This window comes from Engystomops pustulosus, chromosome 2 (assembly GCF_040894005.1).
Source record: "Engystomops pustulosus chromosome 2, aEngPut4.maternal, whole genome shotgun sequence".
NCBI lineage: Eukaryota > Metazoa > Chordata > Amphibia > Anura > Leptodactylidae > Engystomops > Engystomops pustulosus.
In genome coordinates this window covers 156,591,080-156,607,761 of record NC_092412.1, presented here as the reverse complement: position 1 = coordinate 156,607,761, position 16,682 = coordinate 156,591,080, and the positions used below count along the sequence as shown (strand labels likewise).

The window sequence follows — 16,682 nt, the reverse complement described above, 5'->3', positions numbered from 1 at the left end:
GTATACAGGCGTACAGCATAAACACACACACGGCCGTATACAGGCGTACAGCATATACACACACACACACACACAAGGCCGTATACAGGCGTACAGCACATACACACACACACACAAAAGGCCGTATACAGGCGTACAGCACATACACACACACACAAAAGGCCGTATACAGGCGTACAGCACATACACACACACACAAGGCCGTATACAGGCGTACAGCACATACACACACACACAAGGCCGTATACAGGCGTACAGCATATACACACACACACAAGGCCGTATACAGGCGTACAGCACATACACACACACACAAGGCCGTATACAGGCTTACAGCATATACACACACATAAGGCCGTATACAGGCGTACAGCATATACACACACACACATAAGGCCGTATACAGGCTCACAGCATATACACACACACAAGGCCGTATGCAGGCGTACAGCATGAACACACACACAAGGCCGTATACAGGCGTACAACATATACACACACACACAAGGCCGTATACAGGCGTACAGCATAAACACACACACGGCCGTATACAGGCGTACAGCATATACACACACACACACACAAGGCCGTATACAGGCGTACAGCACATACACACACACACAAAAGGCCGTATACAGGCGTACAGCACATACACACACACACAAGGCCGTATACAGGCGTACAGCACATACACACACACACAAGGCCGTATACAGGCGTACAGCATATACACACACACATAAGGCCGTATACAGGCGTACAGCATATACACACACACACATAAGGCTGTATACAGGCGTGGCAGTGATATCTTGATTTAACATTTATGAAATAAAAAAGTTTTGTTTTTTAAAAAATCTTCAACTCTGTGGATTTGGTTGAGTGCTGGACACATCACTATGTCTCTTTCTAACAAGGACTGACTCCGGCTCTGGTACTCCGTGCACAGGACATCAATGAGGCGAGCTGAAAAGATACTTTGATTTTTTTTCTCTCTTTAATAAACAATAAGGGTTTCTGCTCCCAATGCGCATTATGCACAGATTATCTGCAAATATAATTTTCCGCTGACCAATTTTCTGCACCAGATCTTTTTCATGTTTCCATTAAGAGTATTTCTGATGTGCAAGAATTCCACACCAATAGGTGAGGATTATCTTTATGTTTTTGATAGATGCCCCACATCATGATCTCCATCAGGTGAAATTACACTAACAATTTGAACATTATATTTTATATTTATGTGAATATTCTGGTAAAACATATGTCAGTGGGGTCATAGTACTATTTCAAATGTGCCAGAATTCTGATTCAATATGGACAAAAATAACCAAGTTTATAAATCTTATGCCACATGAACTGTTTTACACACTTTCTGAGAAGTTCTGCAAGTCTGAGACCGAGTCTAATTTAGCATGATCTTAAATTTGCAGCATTACCATATGGATTATATGGATGGACTGGCTCACCTAAGTGCATATTTTGGTGCATGTACAGTAACTTTTTCCATCCCTTCTCTTTTCACGCAACAGTCTATGAACGGCTCCCGGACATTCACAGAAGTCTAAAACAGTAACTTAAAAGGCAGGATCAACTACGGGGGTTTGCAGGTTATGAACTTGGAGAACACCAGTATGAAATTTGGAGGGGTTGTTGAAAAGATCAGTTTGGGAGGCAAAATTAACTTAAGGAGAATCCACTAGGATAGAGCTTTAAGACAGGAGAAGGGAGATAACTACCATGGCTGAAGCTTCAATGAATACTGCATATAACAACAACCGAGGCGCTCGTTGAGGTCAGTAGCTGAACTACATCCCCCACCAGCCTGAAATGTCAATCTAGGCACCAATTTTGTAAAAATTTTTGTAGCAGTCACATCATTTACATCAACTAGAAGATGGACACAATTACAATAGGGGATAACACCTAACATCTTGATATGTTTTGGCCATTACAGACAATAGATGATGTCATTGGATGTTTACTTCCACTACTATTACAGATCGTGCCTAGAAAACTGCTCTATAGACCTTAATCAGTTGGTTCCAGTGTATTGCTTGCCATGGCTGCCGACATTCACATCACATCTTTTGTATATGCCAGGAGAGCACCTGATGTTTACGCTGAGCATATACATAGGCAGAGGTAAATATACTTTTTTAAACCCATCCTGCTTCCTACTGCTGTGCAACTTGTACCGCTCAACGGAGGCCATTGGAGCCAATGAGAGACTGATGCTAATTACTGGCCTCTGCTCACAGTATGCTTAGGGAGGTCCCCAGTGATATCACTGCCCATATAAGAATAATGACATTAGTGGGAAACGCCCTGAACACCAGCAGCAATCAATCACTGGCTGGCGCTGGTGTTCACTCCTGACACTTTCAGGGCACAATGGCAATTCATCTGAACATATACAAGGAACCTATGATTCACAGGGTACAGTCAAAACCTTTAAAGCCCTATCCTTACCACTTCTTATTACACTCACATGCACAAACACTTGATAATTGTGCTCCACTACATGCTCTAGGCCATACACGCAAAAGAAACAAGCTTTACATCTTTGAAAATTCATTATAACTCAGAACTGTTTTATCACCATTTATTCTCTGTAAACAAATAGTCTATTTGTGATCTGATGCCCGGTCGTCATGTAGCAGGGCATCAAAAGTCTTCATCTCAGGAATTTATCACAACAAGAGAAATAGTTTATTCAAGTTTCAGGCATTACATTGAAAACATTTCTAAAGATTGTGTGACCTAGCAGGATTTCTGACCGTGTGCAGATCAACACATGCTGAGTTACAGCACTCAACATACTAAAAATGACAGCAGAACAATTATATACACCCTGATCAGCTGACCGTTGCGAGAGAGGTCCTCTGATCACTAGCAGCAGTCCTGACTTATTTAGCCTGCAGGATCTTCATTCTTCTGACTCGTGGGATGTGCTCTGTATCCTGAACATTGCACCATGCTATTCAATTGCCCCTTCAATGATTCTTCATTATGTGCTTTGGAATTATTGCTGCCCTGTAAATAGACAGGAATTTTAACAAATGTCCAATAATATTGTTAATTTCAAGATAAATTCACTACATTTTGTAAAAGTAATAAAGAAATATTCTAGATATGCATCTCTCAGCAGCTGTGGCACAATACTGGTGGGAGTACAGACCTCTACGCGGGCTTTGAGCTAGGCATAATTTGTGCGGCTATCAAACAGCCCAAATATAAAGAAGTGTGCATGAGGCCTTACAATGGATTTTATTAGTGTCCTATGTTACCACAGACTGACCTACAAATTATGTATAGAAGGGTTTTAGTCATCAGACCAACAGTGAACTGGAATATTGGGGCCAAAAGTCCCGTACAGACGGCCATTGTTTGACCTGCACTGCATTTACTTCTGTGGGGGCCGCCGGAAGAGTTGTCCCACAAATACTGTATGACTATGGCATGTACAGCACTATCTGTCTGAGGTATACATCATGAAATCTGTCTTCTATTTAACCATGATAAACACTGCAAATGTAATGTACAGTAGAGGAAAAAAGCATTTAGTCAGCCACCAATTGTGCAAGTTTTCCCACTTAGAAAGATGAGAGGCCTGTAACTGACATCATAGGTAGACCTCAACTATGAGAGACAAAATGTGAAAACAAATCCAGAAAATCAGTCTGATTTTTAAAGAATTTATTTGCAAAGTATGGTAGAAAATAAGTATTTGGTCAATAACAATATTTTATCCTTTGTTGGCAATGACAGAGGTCAAACGTTTTCTGTAGATCTTCACAAGGTTGGCACACACTGTTGCTGCTATGTTGGCCCATTCCTCCATGCAGAGCTCCTCTATAGCAGTGATGTCTTGGGGCTGTCACTGGGCAACACTCTCAACTCTCTCCAAAGGTTTTCCATGGGGTTGAGATCTGGAGTCTGGCTAGGCCTATCCAGGATCTTGAATTGACTCCATTCATTCTTTCATGTACACAGATCAGTCGCCCTGGTCCCTTTGCAGAGAAACACAGTAGGTGTGGTGTTTTTTTGGATGCAACTCAGCATTCACTCTCCTCCAAACATGACAAGTTGTGTTTCTACCTAATAGTTGTACTTTGGTTTTATCTTACCATATGACATCTTCCCAATACTCTTCAGGAACATGCTCTCTAGCGAACTTCAGATGGGCATGGATATGCACTGGCTTAAGCAGGGGGACACGCCTGGCAATGCAGGATCCGAGTCCCTGGCGGCATAGTGTGTTACATTTATTACATTTGACCCCACGGCGTGAGATTGGAGAAAGGAGCCACTGATTGAGTGAGATTACCAGTGGTCTTGTATGACTTCCATTCTCTTATTTTTCATCTCGTCTATTGCAGATTCAGTCTACCGAGCCTGGTGCATATCTACAATTTGGTTTCTGGTGTCCTTCAACAGCTTCTGGTTCTACATCATATTGGAATTTGGATTTTGACTGTTTGAGGTTGCGGACAGGTTTTTTATATACTGAGTGGCCCCTTCCACACTTGCGTTTCAGATCACGTCAGAGTTTGATCAGGGTGTAATCAGGGTTTGGTCAGTGAAAAACGCGCATTTTGCATCAGAGTGCAATCAGTTTTCAGTCAGAGTTTGTTCAGTGTCTGTTTTTCACGCGCGTTTTTGATGCAATTTCAATGCAATTTCAATGCGTTTTTCACGTGCAGAAAATGCGCGTGAAATGGACTCAGGACTGAGCTCTATCTTTTCTATGGCAATTGATGCGTGAAAAACGCATTGCACTCTGAGACACTTGCAAGTACAATGCGTTTTTGATGCGTCTCCATAGACTTGTATGGTGCGTTTTTCACGTGCGTGACTTGCAAAAGTAGAGCATGTCGAGATTTAAACGCGCGTTAAAAAAAACGCGCGTGTGTGCGTGAAAAAAAATCTAAGTCTGAAAAGGCCCATTGGTTACAATGGGTCAGAGTGCAATGCAAGTTCTGCACGTCAAAAGCACGCGCAGAAAACGCAAATGTGGAAGGGGCCAGTGGAGGACATAGGAGCCTCTTATTAAAAAAAAAAAAAAAAGTGACAAGGCTGTGAGAGACCGAAATCTTGCTTGTTTGTAGGTGACCAAATACTTATTATCCACTATAATTTGCAAATAAATTATTTAAAAATCAGACAATGTGATTTTTTGAATATGTTTTTTATGTTTTCACATTTTGTCTCTCGTAGTTGAGGTCTACCTATGAAGTCAATTATCGGCCACTTTATACTGACTAGATCCTTTTTTCCAAAATGTACATGAGTAGCTCAGTTTCTTACCTTCTGGTCTGTCTTCTTCTGGCTCCTCATATTCCTCTGCATCCTCTTCTTCCTCCTCAAATTCATAGCCTGCATGAGATGTATTTATTAAAGCAAATGGACCTCCTCCATTGATACCAATACATATATCGCCACCTGTGCACTGACCACAGCGCTCCTTCCAGCCCTAACTCATCTCTTTATCCACTGGTATTGTTCCATCTTCCTTTAAACATGAAACTGTCACACCCATTCTAAAAAAAGCCATCAATGGAACCATCCACTCCGCTAAACTATCGCCCTATTTCACTACTTCCATTTGCCTCAACACTCCTGGAACAACATGTCCACCTAGAACTATTTTCTACCTCTCATCCAACTTTCTCCTTGACAAACTGCAATCTGGTTTTCGACCCAATCACTCCAATGAGAATACCCTGACCAAAACATCACTATTCTCTTCTCCTCCTCCTTGACCTGTCTACTGCTATTGACACTGTCGACCATTCTCTCCTGCTGCAGACACTTTGTTCTTTTGGCATCACTGACCATGCTCTCTCCTGGATCTCCTCATACCTTTTCACTGGACGTTCAGTGTCTATCACTTTTACACCATCTCTTCACCTTGCCCCCTCTCGGTTGTCGTCCCTCAGGGCTCTGTCCTGTTACCCCTGTTCTTCATCCTCTACACCTCTGACCTGTGACAATACCATTCATATGCAGACGGCACACAGATCTATATTTCAGAACTCATAATCTTTCCTCCACGTAACACATCTCTCCCACCTGACCTAACCATCACAATTTATGGCTCCACACTCTCCCCGGTCCCTAAAGTCTGTTGCCTTGGAGCCGCCTTATCCTTTAAGCCTCACATCTAGGCCCTTACTACAATCTCTCTCACATTCGACCCTTTCTCAATCCAGAGTCTACAAAATTACTAGTCCATGACCTCATCATCTCTCGCTTGGACTACTGCAACATTCTTCTCCCCCCTCCAATCTATCCTAAACTCTGCTGCCCGGCTAATCCATCTGTCTCTTTGATTCTCCTCTGCATTTCCATTCTGCCAGTCTCTCCACTGGTAACCCATTGCACAGCGAATTCAATTTAAAATACTAACCATAACCTAAAAAGCCATCCACAACATGTTCCCTCCATATAGCTCTGAACTCATCAGGCAATACCGCCCCCCCCACACATAATTTCTGCTCCTCACAAGACCTTCAGCTTCACACTTTTTCCATCCGCTCTTCTCAAAACCACATCCAGGACTTCTCCAATGCATCTCCCATACTCTGGAACGCTCTACCAAAATGTGTCACTCTCCCCCCCTTTTTTCAAACCTTCAAACGTAACCTGAACCCCTCCCTGTTCAGGTTCGCCTTAAAATGCATATTATCTGCACTGCTCCCTCACCTCATGTCTCTATCCCCCACCCCCATATAGATTGTGAGCCCGTGCTGGCCATTCTCCTACTTGTCTCCTGAGCACTGTAGTTTTGTATTTTGTATTTGAACCTGTTTTTGTCTTAATGTAATGTATGTGACCCCCTTACTGATTGTACAGTACCATGGAATTAATGGTGCTCTACAAATAAAAAAAAATAATAATACCACCTATTCCTTTTTTGTCATACTTACATGTACTAAAATCAAGGCTTCTTAGACTTTCAATAACATGCTCGGTGTCCAAAGTAAATTGGTCCATATTCTCAAAACCAGGTTCTGTCTTCTCAAGCTGAGAACCTTTAGAGGCTTCTGTGATTCTACAAGATAAAAAATGGATAATCAGTGCTCTGCTTTTCATGCTGCAGTATGCCTGTAATGTATTTCATTCAGGCTAAACTCAGCTGTAAATGTATAATGCAAACTGAATGGTATTCTCCATAATGTCTTTTCTATGCAGATGTAATGTCATTTTTGCATTGTCTTTTCTAGGTCTGTACAGGTAATTGTCCAGGTATAATTTTGTCCTTGGCTTGACATTACATCCTAGTACTGCCATCTGTCCAGATGGCACACAGCCAGATCAATTCAAGGGAAACTTGTCACCTGTAAAGACTCCACACTTTGTGGGTTAAACACTTTACATAACAGATAGCTGCAAGAACTATTTCACATATTATTTAAGACTATTGTAAAATGTAAATCCCGAGGGGGCAGGGATTATTGAAGAATCTGCATATTTATTGCTCCTGTGGTTGTTCTCTGTGTCCCAGTGCTTCTGGCCCCCTTGGCTTTAGCTGTAACTTGCCTTCATTCAGACATAATCACTAATGCCAGAGTCACGTGCAGAATGAATGCAATGTCAGAACCTCCAGTCCAAAAAGATTAGAAAACCAAGCCCACTTTGACTAGTTACATTGCTTAGTTTTATGTCTGAATAAATGGCATCTTGTTGTATATGTGAAAAAACTGTTGGAAAACAACTATTAAATGGACATGTGAAGCATAAATTTAGCCATCTCTGTATTATTATACGATTACTATGCACAAGATAACACACTTACCTATTCATTAGCTGCTTAGACATCTGCAAAAGAGCAAAAAAATTGAAATAAAAATACTGTAATAGAAAACAATCCCACATACACATAAAAAACAGGAAGTGTTTTATGTATGGTTCTTAATCAATTCTTGTACAGGCAGTTACATACAAGATGGGTTCTGTAGGTTTGTTCTTAAGCTGAATTTGTATGCAACTGTATATTTTATAATTGAAATTCAAGACAAATTTTTTTTTGGTCTCTTTGACAATTGGATTTTAAAAATGTTGGATTGTCATAAATACTAATTGCAGACACCTTTAATAACTGTTATAGCTGTTTATTGTAGCCTAGGGCTAAAGTACAGTAAATTACCAATTACCAGAGGTCCGTATGTAACTAGGGGTCGTCTGTAAGTCGATTGTTCTTAAGAAGGGGACTGCCTGTACTTTAATCACCATTACAATATGGCCTGTAACAACTCACCAGAAGAAAAGTGGCATGTCCAGTCTGTTCACCCATTTGAAGGGCACTTTGCAAAAGGTCAGACGAGGACTGAAGTTGTTCCTGATATTTAACAATCAGGGAACGTGCAAAATTTAGCTTTTCTTCCTCTGCTTGAGATATCCTCTCCACAAGATCTGCCTTCTTCTCTTCAATCACTCTGTTCAATTCCAAAAATAATTGATTCAGGGATTCCCTTTTCCTTTGACTGCTCTCCTGTATATCAGCGAAAGTAAAACGTATTAGATGCTAAAAGTACAATCAAGTTTTTCAACCGGCTTAGAATGCTACCCTGTTTCCCCGAAAATAAGACAGCGGAATAATGATCAATGGCAAGCATGAACCTATCCATATTTCTAATAAATACACCATTATATAAAGCAACAAAGGCTAGCTCGGACCCTGGAACAGCGCGGGTAGTTTAGCATGGTACACTCACTGTTTATTTTACCTACACTTTTTTTACATTTTTAATATTTTTTTTTTTACCTTTAGTGTTTTGCAGGACTCTTCCAGTTGGCTTATTATAGTTTGAATTCTGTCATTCCCAGCAACTAGCATTGATATACAACCAGAGAGTTCTGTCTGTAAAGCAAATAAAATTCTGAACTGAGTTAAATCAAATGTGAGATAATCATAACATGCTACAGTAGATAGGAAAATAATTGGTAATATGGTAGCTACTTTTCTGCAGCTGTTTTGAAATTTTTGGCATATATATATTAGAACTATACAGGTGAGTTAGAAAATGTGGCAATGGGAGCAACCAGATCAATTAAGACAATGGGGAGATTTATCAGGGCCTGTACACAACTTTTCTGGAATAAAAGCCCTTAAATAGTCGTAATTCTTAGACATGGAGGGGTATGAAGGGGCCGTACCCGGCGGCTAGATACCTGGATATATCAGGAAGGCGGAGCCAGGGTGCGGATGACAATCTATTAAGCATTGTATAGTTATAAGTTGAACATGCTGGAATTTATTGATCTGCCATATTTTTCAGTTGTCTAAAAACTTCAATTATCATCAAATTTGAGTGTCAACTCACATAAATGTTTTGTGTAATATTCTGATCTGACTGTTGACCATTTGATTAATGAAAACTATCCAATGCAGTGGACCTTTAATATTGTAGATAAAAAGAAATTGTAGTAGTATAGTATGAATTGCTGCAAGGAAAGTCTGTTTCAGCTTTTGCGAGTAACTTATAGTGATGTTGCAGAATGTTTCCAGATCCTTGCCCTATGTTTGTTTACAAAAAATAATTGTGACTCCAGAGTGCTGCCAATGGAGGAGTAAAGGTGTTAAATATTAACGCCGGTAAAGACTGAAGAAGCAGGAAGAGATTGATAAGTAAGTGTTTTAAAGGGTAATTTCCTAAATACAAAAAGCACTTCAGTACAGATGTTTAGAACAATTTTTTGGCTCTGTCTCGTTTCACACTTTGTTTGCGGTCTCTGGGGCACATTTATAAAAAACTGTCCAAACAGCACTGTGTGCACTCTGCATTAACATTTTTTGGTGCACCTATACCTAAGGGCGTGCGACACACTTTGGTCAGATTTGCCACATGGCCCGACTGTACATTGGATCAACCCTTTATGTGCAGAAATTTGTGTTGTGTCATGTTTATTTGCAGCCGCAATAGAAATGAATTGCGTGTGACACATATGTGGCATGGACACTTCTTAAATACATGTGCAATTCCAACAGAAAACTGGTGCAGCAGCTTTAGTAAATGTGGTCCTACATATCAGAAATATGTTGGTTAACCCCTTAAGGACGCAGCCATTTTACAGCTTAAGGCTCAGCCCGATTTTTTGGATTCTGACTTGCTTCGCTTTATATGGTTATAACTTTTGAACACTGTTACTTATCAAAACTATTCTGAGATTGTTTTTTCCCCACATGTTGTACTTCATTTTAGTGGTAAATTTTGGCAGATAAGTTTTGCGTTTATTTACAAAAAAAAGAAAATATGATAAATTTTTTGAAAAATTTGCCATTTTCGAAATTCTAAATCATTGCGTTTTCAGGCAGATAGATTTACCACCTAAATAAGTTGCTGAATAACATTTCCCATTTGTCTACTTTACATTTTCATAATTTCTGATATGTCTGGATAATTTATTTTGATGTCACGCGGCTTACAAATAGAATATCGCTTTTCCGGATTTTCAGAATTGACTATTTTGGGGATAAATACAGTTTTGAATGAAATTTTACATATTTAGCATCAAAACCCCCTATATAATCTACCCATTTTCAAATCTGCACCCCTCAAGCTATCAGAAACAGCTTTTACGAAGATTGTTAACCCCTTGAGATCTTCATAGTAATGGAATCAAAATGGAGGTGAAATTTAGAATGGTCATACTGTTCCCTTATACGTTCATTTAGCACTAAAATTTACACATTTCCAAAATATAAAAAGAGAAAACCCACCATACAATTTGTTCTGCAATTTCTCCTGAGTACAAAGACCCCCCACATGTGGCTGTGACTTGTTTTATGGGCGCACAGCGAGACGCAGAAGGGAAGGAGAGCCCTGCAGCTGCCAGGATTTTAGTTTCCTCATTGGCCCCTTTTGAAGGCTATAAAATTTTCGCTTTTTCGTTATTGGGGCCATGTGACGGCATTTTTTTTGCGGGATGAGATGCTTTTTCCATTGTTACCATTTTGGGGTTGGTATCACCTATTGTTGAAAATTTAGGAACTTTTTTTGAGGGCAGGAGTAGAAAAGCATCAATTCTGTACTGGATTTTTGACTTTTTTTTTTTTGGTGTTCACCGTATAGACTAATAATCATGTTAGCTTTATTCTATGGGTTGATACGATTACGGGGATACCAGACATGAATATATTTTCTTACGTTTTACTAAATTTGTCAAACAAAACCCTAATGTGGGGAAAAATCTATAATTTTTGTATTGCCATCTTCCAAGTGGCATAACTTTGTTACGTTTTTGGCTACGGAGCTGGTTGATGGCTTGTTTTTTGCGGGACATGTTGTACTTTGCACCAGTATTATGTCTAAGTACATATGGTTTTTTGGTCGCATTTTATAGCATTTTTTGTGGGATTGAAAAGGTAAAAATCATAATTTTTGGAGGGTTTATAACAGTTTTTTTTTACGGCGTTTATCGTGGGGGTTCAATAATGATTTACTTTTATTCTACGGGTTGTTACGGACGCGGTGATACTATATATGTGGGGTTTGTGTTATGATTTAGACTTTTTTTTTGAGTTATATGTCTCTTTATATGTTTTGGGGGTTTGGGGCATTTTTAGTGATTTATGACTTTATTTTTTTATTGAATAACTTTTTTTTTTACTTTTTTACTTTTATACCATGGGATATGAACAAGCAATCCTCTGATTGCTTGTTCATGATAATATTCTGCAATACTCATGTATTGCAGAGTATTATCAGTGTCAGCCTATGCACTTGCATAGGCTGGCACTTTGCCAGTAAGATGACGTCACAGACGCCATCTTACTGGCAATTCTTGCTAGTAACTCTGGGGTCCAGATCGGACCCCAGAGTTACTATAGCAACGATCGGCGCCCCCCGAAAACGGTTCGGGGGGGCCGATCGTGGGGGAAAGACACCCCAGATGCTTGTTAGATGCCGCGGTCGCGCTGACCGCGGCATCTAAAGGGTTAAGCACCCGCGATCGGAGACAACTCCGATCGCGGGTGTTACACTGGGGTGCCGGCTATTAGTTACAGCCGGCACCCCGTGTTTCCCGATGCCGGTTCGGCTCTGATCCAGAGCCGAGCCGGCATAAGCGCCGTGGCGGATATATCCGCCACTGAGCGCTAAGTCACTGCGCTCCGTGGCGGATATATCCGCCGCGGAGCGTGAAGGGGTTAATATACTGTTTCATGTTGGCTATTGCTGTAAGAACTCCCTGTCAAGTATGCAGTGATTTCTTTAACCCCTTAATGCCAAAGCCCCTTTTCACCTTCCTGACACGGCCCATTTTTTCAAATGTGCCCTGTGTCACTATAAATGGTTATAACTTTGAAGCGCTTTAACATATCCAAGTGATTTTAAAATTGTTTTCTCGTGACACATTGTACTTCATGTTAGTTGAAAAATTTTGGTGGTATGTTTTGCATTTATTTATGAGAAAATCAGATATTTGGTTAAAATTTGGAAAAATTCTCCATTTTCAAACTTCAAAATGTTCTACTTTTTCCACACATAGTCATAACAGCAAAAAAACTTAATAACTAACATTCACCGAATGTCTTCTTTATGTGGACATGGTTTTTTATGCATACTCTTATTTTTGTAGGATTTTATGTGCCTTTGAACGTTAGGTGCGTTTTTTCACATTTTCATAAAAAAAGCAAAATACTGCTATTGAGGGACCTGCTCAGGTTTCAAGTCACTTTGAGAGGCCTAAATAAAAGTAAAACCCCATAAATTACCCCATTATAGAAACTATACCCCTAAACGTACTTAAAACAACTTTTATGAAGTTTGTTAACCCTTTAATTGTTTTACAGGGGTTAAAACAAAATCGGATGCAATTTTGAAAGGGAAATTTTTTGGGCTAAATTAATTTAAAAGTTTTTCAAAAAATTTACAAATTTTCTGTGGATAAAATACCAAAACTCTCCACAAAATTTGATACCCAATCCCTCCCGCATATAACAATACCCCATATGTGGTGGTAACCTGCTGTATGGGCACACGGCAGGGCATTGAAGGGAAGCTGCGCCATTCAGAGCAGATTATGTATTGTCACTTTTTATTGGCTATAAAATCTTTATTTTTTTGGCAATTTGGACATATAAGGGCTTATTTTTTGCGACATGAAATGCACTTTACAAATATTACAGGAAAAAAACTAATATAGAGGAAATCTCATTTGTTTTTGCATCGCCATCTTTTCGGAGACGTAAATTTAATATTTTTTGGTTGACAGAGCTAGTTTAGGGCTTATTTTTTACCTGTTGAGTTGTCCTTTCAATTGGTACCATTTTGGCATACACAACTTTTTTTGATCACTTTTTAGAACATTTTTGTGAAGAGATTTTATGAAAAATGTACATTTTTGGCGAGTTTTTTTACGGCGTTCACCGAGCGGGCCCAATAATGTTTCTGAGTTATTTTACAGATTGTTACGGTCGCGGCGATACCAAATATATGGGGCATTTATGGCGATTTTGTGGCTTTTTTTACTTTATTACATGTGTATAGGGAATGTTTGTGTTTAGGGGACTTTAACTTTATTTAATTAATTTTTATTAAAAAATGTTTTTATTGTTTTTAACAGTTTTTATTCACTTTTCCAGGTTAGCTTGAACAAGCGATCCACTGATTGCTTGTTCAAGCTATTCTTCACCTTACACAGTGTAATACAGATGTAATACTGTGTAATGCTGCGCATGCTCAATGTATTACAGACGGGTCCTGCCAGAAGGCACGGACCCGGCTCCCGGAGGAGGATTGCGCAGCAGTGGACCCCCCTGGTAAGCGCTGCATGTGGGGGGGGTCCGATCCTATTGAAATGCCCCTTACACGCCGCGGTCAGCGCGGGTGTTAGAGGCAGGTGTCGGGTATAATATATAGCTGACACCCGCAGCTTCTGGCCCGGCTCGGTTCAGGAGCCAGGGGCAGTAGTTTGACGTAAAAGTACTGCATTTTGCGGGAACGCACCTCCCGCGATGCAGTACTATTACGTCAAATGTCGGAAGGGGTTAAGCATTCATTGAGCAAACGGGGGAAAGGTTACATTAAAAATATTGATAATCGTTCAATATCAGATTGGTGGGGTCCCGCATTTAGCACTCCAAAATATCAGCTTTTCAAAGAGAGAGCACAGCGGATGGAACAGAAAACAGTCAAGTTTGTCTTCTGTCTAGTAGTCAGAACAGGTTACTGCAGATCATCCCCCATTTCTTTGAATGGGAGTCCAGCCACTGCACAAACAGAGAGAGCAGCCTGTGTGACTGCGCACCGGAATCCTAAATCAACAGTTATCAAGCCATAAATCTGTTATACAGCATTGGATACTGTTAGGAGGGGAAGAAATCTACTGAACTTATGCAGTTCATACATGCACTGTCCTGTAAACTGGACAGCAAGTTCGACGTGACCTTGTTCACTGAGATTATGTGAGCAGAATGGAAATGGCCTGTCCATTTTTAAATGTTATTAACTATTAATGCTGTACAACTATAATAATCTTTCATCTTAAACGGAGCCCTTGAGCTGTACAGTTTCACACCCCCACACAGCTGTGTCCCCTGTGAGACCTGGCTGCAGTCTCAACTCTTTCTAAATATAACAGGTGACTTGGCTGGCTTCTACTTGTAAGAGGCCATCTCTAAAAAGACCCAGAGTGCTCTCTATAGCACTGTCAGCATTACAGTATTATTAGAGAATATGCATTTGAATATCCACACCACATTATCCTGTGTAAGATATTGTATGTCACGCACCTTCTGAGTCTGGTATATGTTCTGAAGGGGAGAAACTTCACAGTCTTTATGAGCGCCAAAAACCTTGCACATGGAGCAGGTTGGTACTTGGCAGCTTATGCAGTAAATGTTTATTCTCTCGTCTTCATGCTTCTCACACATTGGATGGTTCTCCTTTTTTTTCTCAGGTCTACTAGCCATATGTAAAGAAAACAAAAGTATTGTAAGCAAAAACTGTTAAAACAGGTTAAGGTGTTAGAGAAAGTACATTTTATAGCTTTTTAGGTTACTGAAGTTGTTTTGTTTGACCTAGCTACTGTCTTATTCTTGCCCTGCTTACCTGTTACAGTCCTGTTTGTATATGTCTATTATGTTCTCTACAAGCAGGTTCCTTTGAAGCCCATAAACACCGTGACGGTCTAAGATGACCTCATGCCGACATGTTGGACACCGAAATTTCCCACCAGACACTGAAGTTCGTGTGGGCCAATATGGATTTCCAGCCTACATTGGTGGAATAAGGATCATTTAATGTTTCAATGAATATTTCAGTGTAAACATACTAACCCACAACTGAAAAAATAGGTATGTCCATAATTTAGCTGTTAAGCTTCTAGACTAGAGCAGCAGATGTATTCATATATTGTATCGCCTTACCTGAAAGACATCATTGGCACATTTCCGACACAAATTGTGTTGGCATGGGAGAATCACCACAGGCTTGTTAAACATCTCAAGGCAAATAGGGCAAATTAGCTGCTTTTCCAAGCTGTCCATAGGATTATTATCCCTAATAATGTCTGCATTGTAATCCATAGTCCTTAGAAATCGCTTTTGCCAAGGCCTATGCACAGGAAACCTGTATCTGACTTTTCACCCACGTAAGGTTTTCCAGACAGTTGTAGAGGTTCTTCTATCTTCTATGTAGTTTTTATCCAAAATGATCTACCTATAAAAGTCTCTCTTGTGCAAATCTCTTACTCCAGGGTTAGCTTGTGTTTTCTCTGTTCTCTCTCTGACCATCCTATATATAACTTGTGTGCTGGTCACATGCATATGGTGGGGACGGACATGTCACACATTCCTTTGTCTGTCCTGGAGGTTCAGGTTTCTTGTGGTCCCTGACAGTTCCCCGAGGTGTCACATGAAGCAGTGAGTAATCAGTGGGAGCACACTCTGTAAACAGGGCAGCTCTGCATTATGTGAACTTGTTTTTCCTTGTTTTTCCAGGGATACAAATAAACACAGTTTCCAGACAGGCCTAGATTGACTGCAACTGTATCTGTTATTATCTTCCAGCCTGTAATATTACTGGTAATTGAATTCATTTTAATTATATAATGGCTGTATATTTTTGTCTACATAAAGTGTTTGGGATAAAAAACTGCATGTCTCGTATTGTTTATAGAGCTCTTAAAAGATCTGATGGATAATTTAAATATAAATGTAGCGGATGACCTCTGTCCAGATTGCTGGTACATTCTTAAATAGAACATGTCAGGTCGATTTGGGACCATGATCCAACTACATGTCGTTTAACCCCCTAACGACCTGGCCCTTTTTTGTTTTTTCTCTTCCATTTTTCACTCTTCACCTTCAAAAAACTAACTTTTTTATTTTTACATGTAAAGAGTTGTGTGACAGCTTATTTTCTGTGTAACAAATTGCACTTTATAGTGATAGTATTGGATATTCCCTGGCGTTTACTGGGAAGCGTGAAAAAAAATCCAAATGCAGTCAAAATGGTGAAAAAAATTTGTGTTGTTTTCTTTTCGCTTGGAAATTACGGATTTCACTGTGCATCCCAAATGACATGTCTACTTTATTCTTTGGGTAGGTATGATTATGGGGATACCAAATTTGTATAGGTTTTATAATGTTTTCATACAGTTACAAAAATTAAAACCTCCTGTACAAAAAAGTGTTTTTGATTTTTGCCATCTTCTGGCACTAATAACTTTTT

At 39.9% G+C, this 16,682-nt stretch overlaps 1 protein-coding gene across 2 annotated transcripts; it reads right to left on the bottom strand.

Annotated features, from left to right (window-relative positions):
- Window positions 1–2,591: 2,591 nt before the first annotated feature.
- On the bottom strand, window positions 2,592–15,732 carry TRIM63 (tripartite motif containing 63). Of its 2 annotated transcripts, none has more exons than XM_072137088.1 (9): window positions 15,377–15,732; window positions 15,060–15,223; window positions 14,741–14,912; window positions 8,771–8,866; window positions 8,264–8,497; window positions 7,802–7,824; window positions 6,933–7,057; window positions 5,311–5,379; window positions 2,592–3,036 (listed from the first exon to the last, which is right to left on the bottom strand). In XM_072137088.1, exons 1-9 carry the CDS (start codon window positions 15,533–15,535, stop codon window positions 3,026–3,028), a joined length of 1,053 nt encoding a protein of 350 aa, XP_071993189.1. In that variant the 5' UTR covers window positions 15,536–15,732; the 3' UTR covers window positions 2,592–3,025. The 2 variants fall into 2 exon arrangements, with proteins under 2 accessions (XP_071993189.1, XP_071993191.1); XM_072137090.1 differs by having other exon boundaries at window positions 14,741–14,909.
- Between the last annotated feature and the right edge of the window lie 950 nt (window positions 15,733–16,682).

Coding starts and splice junctions, on each gene's coding strand:
- TRIM63 (XM_072137088.1), bottom strand. CDS start 15,535: ATGGATTACAATGCAGACATTATTAGGGATAATAATCCTATGGACAGC. Junction 15,224..15,376: donor GTGCCAATGATGTCTTTCAG/GTAAGGCGATAC, acceptor CCACCAATGTAG/GCTGGAAATCCATATTGGCC. Junction 8,498..8,770: donor AGTCCTGCAAAACACTAAAG/GTAAAAAAAAAA, acceptor GCTGATATACAG/GAGAGCAGTCAAAGGAAAAG.